The sequence below is a fragment of the Carassius gibelio genome, chromosome B6, assembly GCF_023724105.1.
Source record: "Carassius gibelio isolate Cgi1373 ecotype wild population from Czech Republic chromosome B6, carGib1.2-hapl.c, whole genome shotgun sequence".
NCBI classification, from domain to species: domain Eukaryota; kingdom Metazoa; phylum Chordata; class Actinopteri; order Cypriniformes; family Cyprinidae; genus Carassius; species Carassius gibelio.
This window is the reverse complement of record NC_068401.1, coordinates 3485262-3507786: the sequence shown is the minus strand read 5'-3', so window position 1 is coordinate 3507786 and position 22525 is coordinate 3485262. Positions and strand designations below refer to the sequence as shown.

At 36.8% G+C, this 22525-nt stretch overlaps 2 protein-coding genes and 1 long non-coding RNA gene across 3 annotated transcripts; 1 reads left to right on the top strand and 2 right to left on the bottom strand.

Annotated features, from left to right (window-relative positions):
* Positions 1 to 441: 441 nt before the first annotated feature.
* LOC127959404 (RNA-binding protein 5-B) lies at positions 442 to 14409 on the bottom strand. Its single transcript, XM_052558569.1, has 25 exons — positions 14162 to 14409; positions 13563 to 13600; positions 13268 to 13457; positions 11209 to 11364; positions 10591 to 10660; positions 9933 to 10006; positions 9089 to 9172; positions 8500 to 8560; positions 7968 to 8033; positions 7600 to 7760; positions 6343 to 6440; positions 6143 to 6230; positions 5984 to 6052; positions 5832 to 5901; positions 5597 to 5697; positions 4825 to 4951; positions 4645 to 4736; positions 4391 to 4564; positions 2754 to 2894; positions 2595 to 2663; positions 2332 to 2505; positions 1777 to 1851; positions 1577 to 1677; positions 1336 to 1465; positions 442 to 862 (listed from the first exon to the last, which is right to left on the bottom strand). Exons 2-25 carry the CDS (start codon positions 13577 to 13579, stop codon positions 737 to 739), a joined length of 2514 nt encoding a protein of 837 aa, XP_052414529.1. The 5' UTR covers positions 13580 to 13600; positions 14162 to 14409; the 3' UTR covers positions 442 to 736.
* A 381-nt stretch (positions 14410 to 14790) lies between these two features.
* LOC127959370 (cysteinyl leukotriene receptor 2-like) lies at positions 14791 to 18867 on the top strand. Its single transcript, XM_052558507.1, has 2 exons — positions 14791 to 15218; positions 16401 to 18867. The coding sequence occupies exons 1-2, from the start codon at positions 15212 to 15214 to the stop codon at positions 17570 to 17572; spliced, it is 1179 nt and encodes a 392-aa protein (XP_052414467.1). The 5' UTR covers positions 14791 to 15211; the 3' UTR covers positions 17573 to 18867.
* LOC127959372 (uncharacterized) lies at positions 18453 to 22397 on the bottom strand. The gene is made up of 2 exons (XR_008154249.1): positions 21190 to 22397; positions 18453 to 20690 (listed from the first exon to the last, which is right to left on the bottom strand). It is a non-coding gene; the product is annotated as an uncharacterized LOC127959372 (long non-coding RNA).
* Between the last annotated feature and the right edge of the window lie 128 nt (positions 22398 to 22525).

The following is a 22525-nucleotide window of genomic DNA, read 5'->3' as shown; positions in this document are numbered from 1 at the left end:
GACTAAATGTAAACGTAACATTATGACAACAGTCATAGTTACTACATTCACAGTACAGCAGAAACTTTTATTAAATGTACTTTAAAAGGCCAGTCAGATTTGTTTGAATGTTTGTTTAAGTGGATTCAGATGCACCATGCCTGCCTGCAAGTCACTTTGGATAGAAAGAATCTACTAAATTATATATGTATATGGCACATCAGAGTTCTTCATTTTGAAAGCAAAAAATGCTCAACTTTTGGTAGCATGACAGAGCATTAATTTAGCAAACACTGTCATGTGTTTAGTAGAGGTGTTGTGGTGAACTCGAAGAGGAAAGTCTTTTCTAGAGAATTTTGTAGCTTTCAGCATAATAGCATTTCAGATTTGACTTGTAAATGGACTTATCAAAAACAAACAATATCCTCTGAACATTACACCCAAAAGATGAAAGCATTCAAATTCAGTTGAGTCTCATTTATTTTCTTATGTACAAAAAATGAGATCATATATAAACTTTACACAGTTCAAGATCTATTTTGGAAAAAGCAAATAAAAATCTAAATCAAAAACACGTTCTTCACATTTCTCGAGGACTTTGTACATATGTACACATTCTTCTAGTCACATATTTCATGTTCATTAATTGAGATGAAGTCAGAATAAAATACACAATGCTCCTCAGCACAAACGATCAAAGTCACAATCCAGACTTTTTTTGTTTGTTTTTTGTCAAACTGACATGACAGATCTTAACTTATTCCATTTCTGTAAAGCGTGCAAACATGGCTTTCCGGACGGCATCTTTGTAAGTATCTGAAGCAGAGAGGCTGTAGTTGCTTCCTTTAGTTCCCAGACCAGCTCCCTTCATTCTCAACTGAGCCTGCAGACAAGATGACAAAGATTCATGTCATTCAAAATTAACCATCTGCAACACCTGTATACAATTATTGGGTTGCAAAAACAAAAATATACATATATAGTTCATTTTTCCCACTGCATGTCACAACACAGCTCATCACAATGCTCACAGCATCATTCATTGTGAAAAAACACTATTTTAATTAGTATATTCAAGTCAAACAACAAAATCTAATTACTCTTTTCAAATCTAATTGAAAATCAAATGAAAATAGAAATTATATATGAAAGTTATAATATTAACTCTATACTAAAATAACACTGCTGAAAAGATTGATAAATCTATGCAACTATTTTTTGATGCTTGTCCATGCACGTGTGTTTTTCATATACTAACAGACACCGCCTACAATGACAAACACATTTATGCTAATTGTTCAAGACCCATGTGTGTTAATCTAAATACTAGGTATACCATGGTAACAGGCGTCGTACCTCAATAGGTGCGGTGATGCCCTGCTGGTTTCGACCCAGACCTTTGCCTTCCTTCCAGCCCATGGCCTGCAGCATCTTATTACCAATATTATCACTGTTCAGACCATCTTTAGTGGGCTGTTCGTAATTTCTGTAAGATCACATGACACAACATGCACTGTTATATTGCTACTGCAATTGTATTGTATTAGTGAACATCTCTACTGAAATAAACTTGTGCGTCAAAAACACTTGAACTTACACTACAGGTGTTGGCTGGGTAAACTTCCTTTTCTTAGGCACAGGGGGTTCAGGGATACCATATTTCTCTCTTCTCTCAGCAGCCCTGTCTCTGTACTTCATCTGTTCAGAACAAGGTACAGGAACAGGAGTGTCAGTTACATTAAGAAAATGCTCTTTAAAAGGAGGACGTGTGGCTGAATTTGTAATGAGTTTTCACACCTCTGTCTCTTTCCTCTCCAGCTCCTCCAGTTCTGCTTCACTCAGTTTGGATCTCCTGAAAACCTCCAAGTTTTGCTAGAATGCACAGATGTAGATATTTAAATATGTAAATAAATAACGCTCTACCGGTCAAAAGTTTGGAATGTTTAAGATTTTGAATGTTCCTGAAAGAAGTCTCATATGCTTACAAAAAAATGACAAGTTTTTTAATATTATATTATCAATTCTTATATTTAATATTAATTATAAAAAATGTTTGTTGAACAGCAAATCAGCAAATTAGAAGACTTGAGTAATGATGATGAAAATTCAGTTTTGCAACAGGAATAAATTACATTTTGAAGCAGATTTAAACGATTTAAATATTTTAATTTTCACAATATAAGTGTTTTTACTGTAGTTTTGGTCAACTAAATGCAGCCATGGTGAGAAGACTTCTTTTAGAAACTTAATAACAACCTATTTATTTGTTAAAGATGAAGTTGAAATGGTTTTAAAATGTTTAAAAGTGATGGCAATGATTGTAAACCAACTCAAACAGCACAGGCTCATTACCTTGTGCAGGTCTGAGAGCTGTTGATGGCGGATCAAAGCTTCTTTATTGGGGAACTGTCTTCGGCACAGCAGACAGGCCATCTTTTTCCAGTCGGTCAGCTTGTCCTCCCGGTCTTCAGCCTCCGTGACCTCCTCAGGCTCACTGTCACCGCTGTACGCCGCCACCAGCCCAACCTGCAGCAGAGCACAGAGAGTTCAACTAATCATCAAACACAACTTCATAACGTGACATGTTTTGTAATGGTGAAGAGTGCATCCGGGACCTTTGATGAGGTGATCTCTTCTTCTGTGGCTTTGGATGCCTCCGTTACAAGCCTCTCCAGTGCTCCCGTCTGCTCACATGCAAAGAAAACACAAACCATGCATTATGACAAAACCATCATCATTAAAAGAGATAATTTAAGTGTCTTCAGCTTTCATACCTTCTTCTCAAATAGCGTGAATCCAGCATCTGCCGCCGCCGCCTCCTTCCTCTCCTCCTGACTGATGGGCTGGAAGCTGCCTTTGAAGTTTTCTTTCTGTTTGTTCATACTCTTGGCCCAGCGCTCCATGTCCTTCGCAATCTGACAAATAAAGATATTTTTAGAACCAGCAGAGGACTGAAATAGCTAGATTTAGATCTTCTGAACATGTGAGTGCTGCCAGCATGTTGACAGGGTTTTGTACCTGGCTGCTAAGGCAATGCTAAAAGCTTGCTAGGGTGTTCTAATACAATACAATTGTCTGATTTCTAGATTTAAATCCCATGGAGTCTATTTGGACTGTACAACATTTTATAATGCAAACCCAAAATTACAATACAAATATTAAGTGTTCATTTCTCAATGTTTCAAATGTTAGATAATCCAGCTTTTATGTTTGGTGCTCTGAGAAGCCAAGACACTGACTCGTGAATTGCACAAAGGGGCGGGGCTTTGTGATATTTTACAGGAATATCACAATTCATGATTTCATCACTATTCTTTGTCATGTTGGTTTTACTATTTTGCAAACTGTCTGGGCAGTACAGACAAACTAATTTCTCTATTTTAAAAACAAAGTCTTACACTGTAACAAAATATTAAATAAAATAATATAAAAAGAAACCAAAAGTGGGCAAAGATAAAAATCTTTGTCATTATTTTATATTCGTTTATAAAAAAAACAACAACAAAAGATATGCATTACAAAAACACAAAATAAGTAGGTGTATTTAACATAGCATTCAAGAAATTGAATTAACAAATAAAAATAAAACTATAGACATTAAACATTGATTCTTATTAATCCAACTGTATTAAAATTCTTCAGTCAAGAGCAGTGAATGATTTTTCTCTTCGAGTTTTGTAGTTCACTCATATTAATTCATTTACTCACTCTCCATATGTTTTAAACCTGAGTGAGCTTGGTTTCTCTTCCGTTGAACATTAATTTGAAGAATATGAGTAAGCAAACAGTCGCTGGTCCTCACAAATTTACATAGTCATTTTTTAAATACTAATCAAAGTCAATTAAGTTGGCCACATTCTTTAAAATAATATGTTTTGTGTTCAGCATAAGAAAGAAATTAATACAGGTTTGGGACAACATGTGAGGGAGTAAATAACAGAAATTAAATTTTTGCGTGAACTATCCCTTTAATGACAAGTGGCAGCATGTTTACTACTGTCCCTTTAAAACTTTCACTCATCTAATATACAGGCACATATCAGTTTTTCTCTCAACTGTTAGACATGAAAGATTAATCAAGTAATCATGCGCTGTGTGACAGACTTTCTAAGGTACACGCTGCAAGTGTAACGTTACGTTCTCAGAAATTGTAGAGATGTTTAGAGATGAAAAGTCATATCGCACACCCCTAACTGCATGCATGTAAATATACAAGCATTCTACAATTGCCAGTGAATACTTATATAGTTAAATCACAACCATCATGATTTGACTATTAAGCCACATGACAATGCCCTACAGTCCATTTAATTTTTTTTTTTACCTGTTTCATTGACAAGAAAGCAAAACATGAAGTCTTAGAACACAGCAGTACTTTTAAAAGCTTCCAAGCATATTGAATAGTTATTACCTGCTGAGCTGTTTTGCTTTTAGGTTTCTCTTTCTTCTCTTTGCTCTCCTTCTGAGAAGTGGATGTGGAGGCAGCAGCACTTTGAGCCGCGTTGTTGGCGTCCACTGCTGGCACATAGGCCTGCTTCTCCCCATCCCAGTACAGATACTGCTGAGTCTGGGAATTGTAGTAGTACTATAGAAAAACAATATTACTTAGAACCCTCTACACACACTCAAAGTATTGCCTTGTCGAAATGCACATGGCATACATACATGGGTGTTTGGGTCATAGTACAGGCCAGTGCTGGGGTCATAATAATACCCAGAAGACTCATCGTACTGATAAGATGAAGTGTCTGGGATAGCTAGAGGAAATAAGATGGCAAAAGAATCAGAAACCTGTAGCATGAGGACTTCTGATTTGATGATGTGGATTTAATGATCTGCTCTTACTGGCTTGGTTTTCCTGAGAGGTAGCTGTTGCTGTGCTGCTTGTCGCAGCTGTGACTGCAGAGGTTGCTGAGGCAGAAATGGTGGCAGCAGCTGTGATGAGCTGAGCTTTGCCTTCCATCTGCAATGCCTGACAATAAAAAGGGTTATAATGAGATTAGAATGATCATTACACTAGCACAGTGGTTCTCAAACCCCCAAAGATTTTTCTAGCACTTCTGCTGTAATATCAAAGCTGCTTATTTGCTACGAATTTTTGTTTACAGAAACTAGGAGTGGCAATACATTAAAATAATTACAAACAAATCCATCTAATAAGTTGCAGAACTTTCAATAATTGAATGGGGGTTTTTTTTCCCCAAAAACTTTTTTGGATTCACCCATTTAAATCATTTAGGAAAAATCTGATATTGGAATAGAGCTACTTTCAGCCAAGTTCACAAGGTAAGCTATGAGGTTCATGATTACTGGATATTTAAGACTGTTTACATTCACAGATATCAATTATCAAGGTTCATTCAAGTAGCACACTTACAATAATTATTAAAAATGACTTTATTATTTCAACTTATTCAAGGTTGGGAAAAACAAATGCTTAAACAACAAAGTTGAAGCAATGTCTTTTTTGGAAACCTTTAGTCATCTTGCAGCACTTTGAAATTTGACAAAGCCCTCAAGTGCATCCTTGTCCCTAGTTAAGAAGCACTGCACTAGAATATAATAGTTAGTGATAGTAAAAGTTATCTAATAAACAAGTCACAGCATAAAAAGTCACCTGAGCAGCTGGCTGGCCAATGATATGAGGCTGATAGACCTGCGCACTCTGAGAGATCACCACTCCTGTGGCAGCAGGAAGAACCTTCACACCTGGAGCCGCTGCAAATCCAAACATACCAGTTTTCAACTTTTTTAAAATGCTTTTACGTTCATAAAAGAACATGTTGTGATCTGGCAAAGTCCTACTACGATTCCCCAACTAAAATAAATAGACAATGCCATGCGAATGCTACCTCCAAGTAAGCCGTTAGCCTGGGAAGGGTCCACAACTCCAGCCTGCTGCTGATAGTATGCCTGGTACTCCTAAACACAAACCCATCTTAGCTCAACACAATAGTAAAATGATTTATATAAATGCGGTGACGTTATAGATGGCGCAGCTGACCTGTGAATAGGGTACATATCCCTCCTGCAGGTAGCTGTATTCTGATGTTGGCTCCACACTCTGCTGAGGCTGCAAAGAGAAATCTATTCAATTAAACTATTCATGCATGCATAATTAGGTTTAAACATTGAGGCACGGTTACAATAAAGTTGTACATACCTGACTGGAGGACCACTGAGCAGCTGCAATGGCTGTACTTGCGACCGAAAAAGCACTAACACGGTTTCCATCTGGCAATAAAAGGTCCCTGAAAAACAAAAAGGCATTTCGGTAAACTGAATTATTAATCAAGCTACAGTAAGTGGAAAAATTATTCAGAGTAAATCAACCGCATTGGGATACGAGCGAGAGATGCATACTTTCGAGCACTCTTGGCAAAGTCGACCCCAATAGTCTTCCCATCCAGCTTGAGAGGTGGCTGTAATCCCTGAAGGATGGTTAGGAGCTGTGACGCTTCCTGCAAAAGCACAAACATCATCAAAATCTGCTTTAAACAGTACAAAAGTACATGCAGGTTTAATATTATTGATCATTAATCATGTACACTGGTTTCCCCTTACAAGATCATTCTTTCTCTTGATGTTGTCAAAAGACCTGGTACTTGGGTACTAAGTTGGTAAAAAAAAAAATGAAACCGTTATGGTACCAGTTTTTTTTTTTTTTTTTTGTACCAGTGGTACAGAGTACCCGGTTCTTGATGTACAAATGAGGCGTTTAGCGTGGCAGACGCGAATTTGCCTCGTTTGCGCGAATGACGTGAATTGAGTGTCTGGCACAAATGGTGCTTTTGTGCATTTGTGTTTGATGCCAATTCGCTACTGCCGCACAAGTTGAAAAATTGCCATCAATTCATGCCACGTTAACCAATCAGGAGCCTGCTCAGGAGTCAATCATTCAGCATGGAGGAATGACTGATGTTGTCAGTGAGCACTCAACCGGAGCTTTATGACAAGTATCACACACAAGTTCATATTTCAGGAATAAAAAAGGACCTTGCTTGGAAGAGTGTGTTTTGTAATTACACATTGAAGTTTTGAGTCACATACACGTTTTTCAACTCGCGGCCTTCCCACTGTTTTTTACAACTATTTCCCCTCTAATATAGCCTACAGCTACTTTTCGCTAACAAGATAATGTGTTTATTCAGAGGACGTGTGCAGGAAAAAGTGGAAAAGCCCCGAATGCTTGATCAACATCAGCCATCTTGCAAACAGACAAGCACTTGCCCCTCCCACAAGAAGCGGATTTCGCCTCAGACACGCGTCAATTTCGCTTCAAACTTTTGCTTTGTACACGCGTCTATTTTGCTCTAGATGCGCAAATGCATTCAAAATGTTCAAGTGGCAATCTAGACACTGTAAACACGAAATTGACGCTAATTCGCGTTAAGAGAATGTACATATGGTTCATAATTCAAAAGCCCTTTAAAATTAAATAAAAAGCATAGACATTTTTAATTAGCATGTTTTGTGTTTTGCTTTGGTACTGAGGTATGTGGATTTTTGGTACCCGATACTGACATTTTGGTACCGTTACAACACTACTCTCTCTATTTGTTTAAGATAATCTTTGGAACAAAAAAGATTTGTATAGACTGAGGAAGGGATAAAACATACCAAAGGAGAGGCAAGTTGGACGAAGGCAAACCCTCTGTTCTGGCCCGTTTGTTTGTCTTTAATTAGGCGGATGTTGCCGGGCGAGAGGTTGGCGTAGGGGGCGAGTGCCGTCAGAATGGCTTCAACCGTGGAATGAGGGGCGATGTTTCTCAGGATGATGGCTGTCAAAACATGCAAACATATCAGCGTCAATGCAAAACAAGAACAGCACATCACACTACAGGTCATACCTGTATCAGCCAACATTTGCATTCAAATATCAGCCTACACTAGATCATTTTGGTACCAAATTATATGCAATTGACTTTTAGATAATATTTCTTGGTGCATCCCTAATTCAGAGGTGATATTTATGGAAAAGTTCTTACTATCGCCATAATAATCTCCGCTGGGTTGGGCGTCTGTGGTTCCTTTGGTGCTGCTGGACTCAGCATCTAAAAATAAGCACAAAGAATAAAAGCACACTGAGTTTCTTTAAACACAGAAACCTGATCAAACAACATTATACATAATCCCTACAATCCCAGAGACCGTCCTCAGTCAAAACGAGTGTTTTGTTTTTAAAATATTGGCATTATGTAGGCAGGTATTATAAACTAATAATATGAATTCTTATACCTTTTAATCCCTGATTTTACTAGCAAGCATATAAAACATTAAGTGGAGCCATAAGTTACCAGCTATAGAAAAAGAAAATACCAGCTACCAGCTGAGTGATAAAAACAATTACTGTTATATATTAGTTTGGAACACAGAGTCATTTGGTACCATGATAACACCCCCAATAAAGAACTCATTAGTTAAAAAAAAAAAAAAAAAATGCTCCAAAGACATGACTGTGTTTGACTGGACCATCCAGATGGTTGCACACAGCGGTTTCCTGTTCAGGGAGCTACTTACCCGCTTTAGCTGCGCCACACCTGAAGCACTTCAGCCTCCTCCGGAAATTGTACAGGCCACACTGAAAGCAACCGGTCATAGTGTTTTAATTGACACTTCTGCTATGGGGCACCAGGTAACAAGCACACTAGAGTGGCTTGAACACTCACCGTGATGGACATCCACCAAGTGGACCATTTGAAAAACTGAGATGCTTCATATATTAACTATTTTTCCAAAACAAAGCTTAGCTAGGGATGTTTAGACAACATTTCTAAGACCTTAGAGGAGTCATTTATTTTTCTACAGTATCCCATCATTTACATAATACATTTTTAGGATACTTTCAAAGTTGATTGATTTAAAATAGAAATCCTTCTTAAAATAGTAAGTATCTTTACTGTAGCTTTTGATCAATTTAATGCAACCTTGAGTAATAAAAGTATTAGTTTTTGTTGGCGGGGTTTTATCCAAAAACAAAAAACGCTGAACCAGAACCTCTTGGTTATTCCGCCGAAACAATTTAAAAAATATCTTAGAATGAAATTTCAGAATATGAAACTGGTACTGTAAATGCAGTTCAAAATCTTGGGAAGCCCATGAAACTTACTGAGTTGCAGAGCCAGTCCTCAAACTTGTGACGGTTGTTGCTGTAGTGCATGGCAACAGTCTTGCCTTGAATGGACAGCAGTTTCTGGAAAAGGAAGAAAGGGTTTGGTTATTTCCTCTCTTACGAAGGTTAAATCTCAGCCCAAGAACAACCACATTAGCCACGAGGGTTTAGGGTGAGGATCGCCCGGGAGGGTTTATGTGTAAGATGGTGTGTGTTTGGGACCCGAGTGTCCGGATGGGGCCGGAACAGAGTGTTAAAAAAAAAAAAAAAAAAAAGGCACTCCTTTCTTAAACGGCGTGTGGGGGGACTTTCAAGACGAAGCATAGGCTTACCACATTTACTTTCTCTGCACAAAACTACTAATTACAATTAAAAACTGTTTGTATATTTGAATAGTGATTTCCATGAAATGTGATGTTCAATACAGCACCAACACTTCTACTTCAAGCCTTGAAACTTAACATCATTTAATGAAAAAACAAACAAAAAACATTTTTAGAGTGTGATGACAAAAAATTGTGGCTTAAACCCCATTTGAGTCAATCAAGTCACACCTGAACTGTATTATGTACTTCCCTTTTATAAAATCAGTGATTATTTTACCCGTGCTAACAAACAGAGTTCTGGTAAAGTTAATAACATGAAGCCAGAGCATCCATCAAATGGCTCTTCTATGTTTTGGTCACACCTTGCCTTCAAAAACAGCGGCTTTGGTCCATTTGTGTCCATATAGTCTGCTGGGGCAGCAACTTTGTTTTTTGTTTTCCTTCCATTTATATTTTTCTACTTAATTAGCATTATTCCCCAGGGCAAAAGCTAGACTTGGTGATTAGGAAGCAACCTGATTGGTCTCCATCCATCGGGTAGCATCTTGCAAGTGATAAAACTCCACGAAGGCGAAACCTCGGCTTATACCTAGAGAGGCATTCAGATATACAGACGGGAGGCGTGTTAGTTTATATGGTTCAGTGGTACAACATTCAAACTCTGTCACAAACTGCTTCGTGACCCCCTTGACCCGGAGAGGCCAAAGAGATGTAGGGGGGGGGTCGCCTGGAAGCTTTTACCATAGCAACAGCAGCTAATAATATTATAGCTGTTCTAACACGTTGACTCAATAATCAAAACCAAGCAAACAGTCATAAACATAGCTAGTATTAACAAGCAAATAATATTTATAAGACAGATGCTGCCATCAGATCGACTTTTGGATGATCTTTAATATAATTGTACTTCAAGATAAAGAAGCTACATGACTGCATCTATGTTCATGTAACTTCAATTGGCATAAAACTGTGCCAATTTCGATCCACACAAAACTTACCTCCAAACATGAAATGTGCAACCTTTTTTTTTTTTTTTTTAACTCCGCAGTCTGAAAGAGTAAACCTTGACATTTAACATGTTGCTATGGCAAAAGGCGCTTGAGCGGAAGCAGGTTGGCCCAGTGGACACAGGTTTGTTTGGGAGAGGAAGGATCCGCGGTACATCAGTCTCACCTGTTCTCTTTTTCATCAGCCTCACGTCCATTGGCTTTGGACCCTCCAGATGCTCAATGGCCGCTCGAATCTGTGGATTACAAGGAAAAGTCAGATCAAGTTTGCTAAAACCAAGCCAGATTTTATTTGTAATGTATTTATTAAGATGATTATTATTTTATTTTCAATTTACTGACTGCATGCCTTGAATATTTACTGAATTAATTTGTTATTATTATTAATTCTGGGCCTGGATTTTTTATTATTATTATTAATCATAATAATTCTGAAATTTCCATGATACTATTTTTAGGATTCCATGCCTGGAATACTTACTAAATTTATTACTATTAAATTTTATTCACAGCCTAAAATTCCCTAAGATTTTTATTTATTTATTTTGGGCCTGGAAATATTTTTTCAAATGTTTGTTACTGTTGTTATTATTAAGTGCAAAAATGTCCATGATATAGATTTTATTCTAGTTCTGAAATGTGCGTTACATTTATTATTCATAATTATGTTTATAGAAATTTCCATGCAATTTCAGAAAACTCTCTGATATATTCAGGTTTTCCAATACTGTGGAAACCATATAAAACACTGCTTTTGGGTGTTTTATAAATGGTTACAACTTACATCTGCTTCTAAAGTGTTCATGGGCAGACCCCGGAGCATGATGGTCTTGCTCTCCTTCTCGTCAGCCGGGTCTCCTCTGTAATCATGTTCAGAGTAATCACCATCCGAATGGTGTCCATCATCAGATCCATCACTGCTGCGCCGCTTCCTTCCTCGCTGTAACACCAGTGAGATTTGGTAAAGTTAACATCATTCTCATATCAAAAGATATTTGATATAAAAAGACAACAAACACATATATTGGTACAGTGGCATGCAAAAGTTTGGGAACCCCTTGCAGAATCTGTGAAAATGTGAATAATTTTAACAAAATAAGAGATATATAAATGAATGTTATTTCTTATTTAGTACTGTCCTGAGTAAGATATTGTACATAAAAGATGTTTATATTTAGTGCTCAACACAAACAAATTGCTGAAATTATTAAAATAACCCGATTCCAAAGTTTGGAAACTCTAGGTTCTTAATACTGTGTGTGGTTACCCGGATGATCCATGACTGTCTTTCTGTTTTGTGATGGTTGTGCATTAGGGGTGTAACGGTACGCAAAAAAAAAAAAAAAAATCACGGTTTAGTACGTACCTTGGTTTTAAAGTCACGGTTCGGTTCATTTTCGGTACAGTAAGGGAAAGAAATGCAAACATTAAACTGCAGGTTCTTTATTACTGTAAACTTTTTTTTTTACAATTTGTTTACACTTTTTATTTTATACTTTTTAATAAGATGTATATAAAATAAAAAAAGAATAAGAAATAAAATACTGCTGCAAAGTTCTCCACTAAACAAAGACTCTCAGTATCAAACCAATATCATATAATAAAATATAATGAAAAATATAAATAACTATGATTACTGTGCAGCATTACCAATCCCAGCATGTAGGCCTGCTCATAATTAAAAAATATAACTTTTCCAAAGTGTAAAATGCAGCATCAACAGTTTTGTTCATGGTACCAATCAGTTGTCAGACCTGCTCAGATTTCGTTATTGCGTTGGATCGATAAGAATTAACAGCAAAGGTCTGTTTAAATGCTGACGGGAGCTGCATTTGAATTACAATCGTTTTTTTTCCTAGTTGTAGTGATGTTCACACTCGCGTGATGCCTATTGAAAACCTTAGGCCTGTGACACACTGCATATTGCACCTGTCAAACATTGTCTATTTTGCCGTCAATACTGTTGATGGTGTCCTTTATCAGTAGGCTTTATATTTATGCTCAACATGAAGTATAGATATTGTTGTCGTGAAGACAATAGCCTGGTCTGTTGGCGGCCTCTTGACATTCTTATTCTGTGCATTTTTAACACGTTTTGTGTTAAGTCATATTTATTTTGTCCATCAAAAGTGTGCTTTCACTTTAATTGAGCGTGAGCAGCACAGCAAAAATAGACCGGAAGCCGACACCCCCACTGCACTGCTGTTCACACGCGGCTCCTGCTCCCGGTGAGAAAGCACTCATTGATTAACATTGATGCCGGGAAAAATATGTGCTGCTCACACGCCGCTCACGCTTGCGGTGTTAAACGGGTTATTAGAATCAGCTGCAGGGCAGGATTTGCGCTGAACGCGGAGACTTCCACCACTTAATGTTCCTTTGGAAACACGAAAATGTACCTATGTTCCACATACAAAATATTGCATTCGGTACACACGTGCACCGTACCGAAAGCCCTGTACCGAAACGGTCCGGTACGAATACACGTACCGTTACACCCATATTGTGCATGAGTCCCTTGCTTGTTCTGAACAGTTAAACTGAGAACTGTTCTTCAGAAAAATCATTAAGGTCCTGCAGATTCTTCATTTTCCCAGCATCTATGCATATTTGAACCCTTTCCAGCAGTGACTGTTGGAGCATCAGTGAATGTTTGAACCTTTTTTAATAGTTGTGTTTGAGTGCCTCAATTGTCCTCAGTGTAAAAAAAAAAAATGGATCTCAAAATCATAGTCACTGCTGGAAAGGGTTAAAATATGCAAAGATGCTGGAAAACTGAAGAATCTGCAGGACCTTAAAAAAGATTTTTCTCATAATTTTTTGCATGTCACTGTAGTCCTCACCTCAGGACTGTCTCTGCTCCAGTATCGATCTCCTCGGTCACTTCGTTCACCATCGTAGCGGTCACTTCTGCGGTCGTCACTCCAGCGATGCGAGTCGTATCCGCGGTCATCACGATCTCGCCGGTCCCTACGGTCATCATCACGATACTGATCAGAGCCGTACCTGCCGCTGCGTTCCGTACGGCTAATCCTAGTTAAAACAATAAGCAATGAACATTACCAGGATGTTAAACATATAAATTAGATTACAGAAAATCTGTTGAAGTAAAACCTTCATAAATCATAAAACGCTCACCGTTTATCTGCACCCATCTTTGTTTTTCAATTTAAGGCCTGTTAAAAAATATATATTAGTTAATATATACATTGAATATAGAACAAACATAAAATAAATCGACATATAAAAATATTAGTTCGTTGCACATATGACATTATAAAGCCTTGTGCTGGAGTGACGAACTTGCTTCTTAGTTTAAAATGCAAATACACGGTCAATAAATTCCACGGTAAGTTACATATCAAATTACCATGGTTTTACTATTTGATAAGATCACAAAACTTTTGTAAAAGAAAATACTATGATATTTATACAAGTTGAATGCATTTCAATGGCGCAGTAACGTTATTTACTTGGTAAAGTTCATATCAATGTAACGTTACGTAAGTTACCAGAATACCCATAAAAGATATATGACATTTCCTTGGCGACATGTCTAAAAAAAAAAACGTATAGTAGTAGAATCATAATATGTTTTGTTGGTGTGGTCTCTTTTTTTTCGTTGTCTGAGAAGTTCAGTGAGCTACGTTACAGGAAGACGCTTCAAAATGGAGACCTTGTCGTCGAAATGTCGTTGGAAAAAGGCGCAAAACACGCACCAAACGACGAAAACTTACCAGATATATTTCAAAGAAGCGTTGAAATTAAATATTTCTCATATATACTGAGAAATTTAACGGCTGCTGACAGATCCCTTCTCGACGACAGAACAAACTCTCCTTCAGGTCACTCGATGTCATCTGCAGCTTAAAATGGTCTACAAGCTTCTCCTTCCCAGAATGCTTTTAGGTGAGATGGCGTGTTGTTGCTGTTGCATGATGGGAAATGTAGTTTATTTTCTTAAAGCCGCTCTTCCTCTAATGTCCAGCTGTGGTTAGAGAATAACAGTTTGACTGAATGAAATCCTTAAAGTATGTATCATGGTGATTTTATTTTATATTTTTAATCTTATTATTAATACATATATATTTTTCTTGTTTTATAAGTTTATTAAAAAACATAGTAGACCGTTATTAAACATATATTATGGAAAAGAATTAAGTTAAGAGAATTAAGCAATTCACATCAATTACGTATAGAAAGCTATTACACCTACTCAGAGAAACTACCCACAGAAAAAAAGAAGAAGAAGAAAAAAAAAGAAAAAACCCTGAAGGTGTGGTTTGTCTTGAAATCTTTGGGAAGTTGAATCGACTCGTTTCGTTCAATATATGTGCCCCATAAAACATTTCGCGTATTCGTTTAAATCAGAAGTAGGTTTACAAATTTCCGTTAATTTTTATGTTAGCGAAAATATGCTGTTTACCGATCTCTTTTTTAAATATACCGTGTAGTTATTGCATCTCTGGAGACGAATAAAATGTTGTGCGAATCGGTTCGTGTGAATCATTGAAAGCAAACGATTCTATAAAAGATTCGGACGTAACTTTTCTCTACTATTGGGAGAGTTCGGTGCACTTTGCGTGTTGGAAGCAAAGATGGGACACCGAGGTAGGCTACAGAGGAAGCACTCTTCAAGACCATGATAAAGGAAGCAGACACTTGAAACTGCCGAGAGAGGAACATTTTGACATTTTGTTAAATAACGCTCTCATAGTCTCTAGTAGTTTGAACGCATCCGGATTCATCAGTCCGCTGATGATGAGGAGGAGGATGGTCAAGAGAGAATGACAGGTGAGGAAAACTCCAGCTAGAGTCTCACACGCATTTTGATATTCATTTTAATAATATTAAGGTACAGTGAGGGTGTGATTTAATAGTTCTGAAATTAATTTACAATATTTGCAGGGTATTTCAATGGTGCGTTCAGTTATATTTATTTATTTATTTTACTGGGGTAGCCTACGTCTTTGACATCAATATGCTCAAATTTGGTGACCAAAAACTTTATTTTGGATTTCCACTAGTACCACAGTAGGCTATTCTTAGAAGAACCTTAAATACTTTTTTTTCAGTATCATGGTATAAATTAAAAATATCAACTATTTTTACCATTTCTGTACCATTTTGGAATGTTTTGAAAAATATGCTGATACCTTAAGGTAGTTGTAGTGCAAGACTCGTTGGGAAACTCGTTAGAGTTGTTCTGTTAGTTATTCCAGTGAAGAACAGCCTTACTTTATTACCCACTACATTCATTATTTCAGAAGCATAACCACACCAGTTAAGTTACTTACAGAGAATTTGTTCGTTAGTCACATTAATAATTAACAAAGTCTTTCTAAGAGCCGAATAACAGGCCATGTTTTGTTTTGCAGGTGTATATTTACAGCCGTCGTTTGAATATTGTTCATGTGCAACTGTTTTCATTTCACTCTCTGAAAATTCTTTTGCATATGTTTTGCATATGAACTATGGATTGGGACGACTGGAAACAACAGCCTTCTTGCTAAAATAATATTTGAGTAGATGAAAAAAAAAAACATGAGCCAATTATAGAGACACAAATATAAAGTATTACATTTCCTTAATTCAAATGATAATAATCGTAATAATTTTAACCCCCTTTTTGCAGTTCACTTATTCAGCATATAGATTTTTTTATATTTAAATACTAAATTGTTACATACAAAATAATATAAACTCTATTATATATATAACTGCTTTAAAAAATGTACAAGATTAGAAATAATTGACAGATTGACTAATTGGCACGATAACATTTGCAGAAGGAAATATGAACATTTCAAATTGATTTTTTTTACTACTGTGTTTTATGAGAAAACCATAAACACATGACATCTTGTTGTAGCAAAGTATGAAGTTATTTTTCATGCTTAAAGCGTGTTATGACTGCGGCTTTTCTAATGGCAACACAAATGTTTCATGTCTAATTGTTATTCTTTTTGCCTCCAGCTCCTGTGATTACATCGGTAACTCCATCTTGGCTCAACGTCACCCAACAACCTAACATGACTTGTGAGGAAAGTGAAGATTTCAAATATTTGGCGTACAAAGTCACATACTGTGTCGTCTTCCCTATTGGATTTATCAGCAACTCTGTGGCTTTGTTTGTGTTCCTGCGTCTCACTCCTAAGAAGACGGCCAACACCGTATTTATGACTAACATGGCTATTTCAGATGTCGGCTTCTCCTTGACATTGCCCTTCCGTCTGGTCTACTATTTTAGGGGTGGTCAGTGGGACTTTCCTGACTGGTTTTGTCGCTTGTGTGTATTTTCTTTTTACGTCAACCTGTACACAAGTGTATTGTTTCTTACAGGTCTCAGCGTGCTACGCTACATCGCCGTAGTTCACCCCATTCGCAACAAGTCCCTGGTTACGGTGCTGAGAGCCAGAATATCATGCTTTGCGATCTGGGTTTTTGTGGCCTGCTCGTCAATACCATTCCTCATGACAGGAACTATAGAGCGGCATAACAAGACGCGTTGCTTTGAACCAGGGAACAACAAGTCATGGAATCTCATACACAGCTTGAATTTCGTGGGGGTTTCGTTTGGATTCGTCATTCCGTTCATTATAATACTGGTCTGCTACGGATGCATCATTTGCAAACTCAAAGGACGAAAAATTGGTAACCGAAGAGGAAACACCCGCAGGCGATCTGTGTATTTGATCGCCGTTGTCCTGAGCACATTCCTGCTGTGTTTCCTACCATATCACGTCGCTCGCACGGTCCATCTTTATGCCAAGGTTTTAAATCAGAGCTGCCCGGTCCTTGAGTTCCTGGTGAAAGTTCTGGTCATCTCGTTGTGCTTGGCGACGTCCAACAGTTGCTTCAACCCCTTGTTGTACTACTTTGCTGGAGAGACTTTCCGCACGGCCATCCGTAGAGTGTCAGATCGAAGGAGTTTAGGTTCATTCAGCAATAGTGGTGTTTATCCGTCTTTCCGACGTCGAAGCAGCTCGCAGAAGTCAAGGCGCCAAGGCTTCACTTTTGTACACCAAGACTGTCTGCCCTGCTCCTGCCAAGTCATAAATGAAAATAATTCTGATGGGTGCAAGTCTGACAAGCAACGCAAACTGTCTGACCCTGAAGAAAAGCAAGCCTGTGATGATTTGCAGTAGTAAAAGATAGTTGCACTTGATGAAGAGGAAGAAATCAAAGTATATAAAATAGATGTCTTTGTTGTCTTGAAAAAGTGAAACTACTGTCGGTTTTCCATTTCCATTTTTTTTTTTTTAAGTTCTCAACTGAAAGACTTAGATGTAAAAGATTCTGTGCTTTAGATAAAATGTGGGTGAATCTTACACAACCTCATTTAGATTTGTGCAGAGATTTAGATTTTGGCAAATGCTTTTCTCCCAAGAAAACCGCATTCTGGACATGTTCTTGCAAGATTCATCCGGGTACACACTTAAAAATAATGTGGGTTTACAGCATTGCCATTTAATAACCATTTGGGTTTCCCAAAAAACCTTTTAGTAAACCGTTCTTCATAGAATTTTTTTTTCTTGGTGTTTAGAACGTTTTAATAATATTATTAACACCAAATGTTCTTCGTAGAACCATAAATGCCTGTGATAGCAACCCAAGGGATCGCAATGAGAATCACAGCACACTACAATACCGAAATTGGCTTCTGAGATCGTTTAATAAAAACAGGTTAAGTAAACAAAATAGAAGACATCTTATAAGACTTTTCAGTTTCACACAGAGCTCATTTTGCCATTCTGTTGTGCTACTTTTCCATTGTTTTTTATTCTTTTTTTGTTGCTACTTTTACATTGTTTTTCTATCTAAACGTGCTGGACGGCCATGTAAGAAACAGCAGACATATGTTTAATATTCAACAGCAAGTAGGAAATGGAAAAAGTGTTTTTAGGAAAAGGAAAGAAGAAACAATTATTTCTTGCATCCAAATATGGCATACTAGATTAAATCACTCTCCGTTTATTATAGGAAAACATGAAAAAGGTTAATGTATTTATTGTAATCAGACAGAAATAATAGAGCATGTTTTAATAGAATGTCAAAAATCTGAAAAGGAAAGGATAAACCTCATTAAGAAACATGGTTGTTGAATAATTTAATTTGGCAAGCCTTTTGAAAGAGCATGCAGAACAATGTAAAATATGGTGCTATAGTAAAATACATTAGAGAAATAGGATTAATCGGGAAAAACACTCATAACAAACCTTCCTCATCTCTCACAAGTTACACAACACCTCAAATGTTGCTCCCTACCTTACATACATATTTTTCTTGTTCTTTTTTCAATAGAATTAACCCTTTCTTTAGAATAAATACCTAAAATGAGGATTAAAAGAGTTAACAAATAATTAATAAAACATTGTAGTTTTGCACGCTCACTCTGGTAAAACACAGAACTGTATAAACACAATAAAACATGGTAATAAAAGAAAGAAACTCTGTATTTAAGAGTGCATATATAGTTTTACTCAAGTTTATTCAAGAAGATATGTTTTGTTGTTACTAGAGGACATTGTTGTAAGACACAAAAATCATTGTTCCCTACAGGAAATAAAAGTCACAAATGGAATCTTGTCAGTATCTGAATCTCAGAAATGATTCCCTAGACAGCAATGAGGTTAAATGTTTTCTAGTTTCAGAAGAAATCTCAAAAATGGCATAGATTTAAGAACCTTTACAAATTTTAGACATCTCCCATCATATTCTTCCAAGACTAAAATGTGTTTTTATTTCATTTTTATTTAATGTATGACAACAGTTGATTCGTTTATGAACTTCCCTAAGCTACACATTTGAACAGATTATTGCAAGTTGCACTTTTAGTCAAGTGTCCAGGCAAGCAGAAGGTGTTTTCAAAGCAGCTTGTTCTGCTGATCGCACCACTGAAACATTCATCGGCATTTATCAGAAATGATTCATTGCGTTCATTTAGATCACTGGATCATATAAATTCCGAAAATTAGAATTTCAAAACTTCAAAGAAACATGCTATTCCAAAAAACAACAACAACTGGGCCTACATAAAAGACCATCATCTGTTTCTCCATTGAGAGGAAATTCAGTGGAACGTATGATGGCTGCAGCTCTAGGTAATGTGATTGAAGACGGGAAGAGTGTGGTTTCACTGATTGCTTCTAAATACCAAGATAAGGTTAATCAGTCTTTAAGTATGCATTATATATTAGAGGCAAATTGTTAAAAATTATATCTGCGGATTTGCAAAAAACATTTTGCTTTCTCATTGCATAGGACCAGTATGATCAATGCATTCACGAAGGGATCCTGCAAAGCTTTACTACTTTTGTGTCTTATTGACATTCTTAACATTTAATTTTATACGATGGACTTTTTGTTGCCAAGCTGCAAGTAAAATTTTGTTTGTAAAGCACTATGTGAAGAGGGTTGTTCATGAAGTCCGTTTTAATAAACTCACAAAAACCAAATGATTGGTCTTGACTACTGTTTGAACTATACAGCATGAGAATATTAGTATACTGCAATATATACGGTCTCCTACTTGCTAGGTTTTAAAAGCTATACTTCGTTATAAACATTTCCTCTGCCAGAGTCACAGAAATTCACTAAGAATCTGAATTCTACAATTTGAGACCATTTGAAACCTTTAACAAAGAGTAAAGCATTCTGTGTCCTAATTTGCTTTTAAATAAAGTGGTCTATTTTAGTAAATGCATATGGGAAGTAATTAGCTGGTATCTGATTTCTAACAACATAATCAAGAGTGATATTTTGTCTCAGAAACTGGTTTGTTTCTAAAGAAAGACACTGCCAAACTGAGGCATCTTCCATACATGTGGCTTAGCATGCATACTTTTCCCAAGAAACACCAATAGGTCTGTCAGATAAGGTATAATTGGCCCAAAATCATTTCCTTTGGAGAAAAGGAGGAAAAACAACACACAAGAAAGAGATCACATCTGACAGTTATTATTGAGGCACGTGTTCTCATCTAAACATTCTCGACCACCAAAGAATATTGCATTGAAAACCATTTATTAACATGCATCAATAAAGCATGAAAGCACTGGATATCTTGCCTAGAGACACATAAGAGGCATGATAGCATCTTGTTTTTGACTACATATTCATGTTTGCAATAACACCATGTTTCTTAGCAATTCTGATGCTCGGTTTCTAGAACAGCTGAACTTCTGTACAATTTCAACATGCTCTTATGCACCGAGTTGCTGGTTCATGATTGGCTCGTTAGATTGTATTAACAAGCAGGCGTACCTAAAATAAATAAATAAATAAAAAATAAGGTTTTATTATGCTTGTCTGCTTTTCCTGAAGATAACTGCTGACTATTGCATAATAAGTGGTAACACTGAGCCACTTGTACAACTCCACAAAGAATGCATTGTTGTAGATAGCCTACATGTTCAAAGACACATTCGCATGCAAAATTAGCAATTGTTTTTAAATGAAGTCCATTATGTTTTATTGATTTCAGAGCAATACCTGCACCCTTAAAGGGACAGTTCCATCAAAAATACAGATTCTCCCTCATATAGTTGAAAATCTGTAAGACTTTCTTCTGAAGAACATAATTTTTTTAAATTATTTTAAATCCGTTCAATGAAAGATAATGGAATCCAATGTTATTTGGACACAAACTATCTTCAAAGCATCTCATTTGCTGTTCCACAGAAGAAATAAACTTTTCAATTTCCTTTAAAAGAATAGAATCCTTAAAAAAAAAAAAAAAACATTTTGATAAAAATTTACTCACCCTCAGGACATCCAAGATGCAGATGAGTTTGTTTGTTCATCACAACAGATTTGGACAAATTTAGCATTACATCTTTTGTTTAGCAATGCATCCTCTGCAGCGAATGGGTGCCGCCAGAACGAGTCCAAACAGCTGATAAAAACATCAGAACGGACCTTAAAAAAAGCTATTTTACTACGGTTACTTTCTGCTGCGGCAAACTCTATTGCAAAACATCAGCACATCAGAGACATCGCAAACTTGTTTTATTACATCTTAAATAACAGTACATTTTAATATAGTATCTATTTTGCATCCAGCTTTCTGTGGTACACCGACAGACTGAACTTAAATACAAAAGGTGAGATAGGGAGTGCTGAGATCTACAGTTATTAAATGGAGAGAGAAAATAAGGGGAATCCATTTTAATTGAACTGCAATTAATCTTTACTGGTGGCAGCACACACAAATACATCACAATTATTGTACATTATCGCAGAGAAAGAAAAAAAAACCATTAAAAAAAGTCACAACTATTAAAGAAAGTGCATCTGTTTACAGTGGAAAAAGAACAGAAGACTCTGCCATGTCAGATGCCACTTCAAAACGTTTAAAGAAAAGCCAAAAGGGTTTCTCGCGATTCTCAGATCGAACGTTTTGATTTAGAAAACTCACGCAAAGGTTTTTCTCAAACAGGACATTTCGCAACCGTCGCTTTTTAATTCGAGACAATTTCAGGAAGCATGGCCATGATTTACAGGCCATCTGCAGGAAATATAGGCCTATGTCATTTCTCCCTCACAGTTTCTCACACAGGTGCATAGCTTCGCCAGTAAAAGTAAAGGATGTATGCACAGCATGTCTCAAACTTCAATGGTCAAAATTTCTCAGTTTCATATCGGTTTCGTCGTCCCGGTGGAGGTAAGTGGGCCTAAAGACGTCAGCTCCTGTTTAAGCAAATTCTACAGCATGCGACTACGTTAATTCATGGCAGGTGAAATAAAACGCTTAACTTAAAAATTTCAGAATTATCATTATTTTCAGACACTGATTTGTACAACATTTCATTCACATAATAGTAACTGTATTTCCAAGCACAGACAGGGCTATCTGTTCTCTCTCTGGAACTGGGCTAAAAAGATAAAGGTTTTGGTTTTTCCAAGCACCGATCCCGACACCGCTGAAAAAACAATACAAGAAAACCTAAACACTCCCCGCCCACCGACCAAAATGACCCCCCTCCCCCCCTCCAAAAACAAAAAAACGATCCAGGAATTAAAGCCAAAAGCTCGAAGGAACGTACAAACGTGAGACCAGAAGAAAAGCTAAGGGGTTAGTCTGAACTGTTTTTATTCCG

Bases quoted from the DNA above. Each gene is read 5' to 3' on its own strand.
- LOC127959404 (XM_052558569.1), bottom strand. The intron at 6,231-6,342 runs GTATGCATCTCT...TTTGTTTTTCAG, and splicing joins TTTGCCAAGAGTGCTCGAAA to GGACCTTTTATTGCCAGATG. The intron at 6,053-6,142 runs GTATGTACAACT...TTCTCTTTGCAG, and splicing joins CTCAGTGGTCCTCCAGTCAG to CCTCAGCAGAGTGTGGAGCC.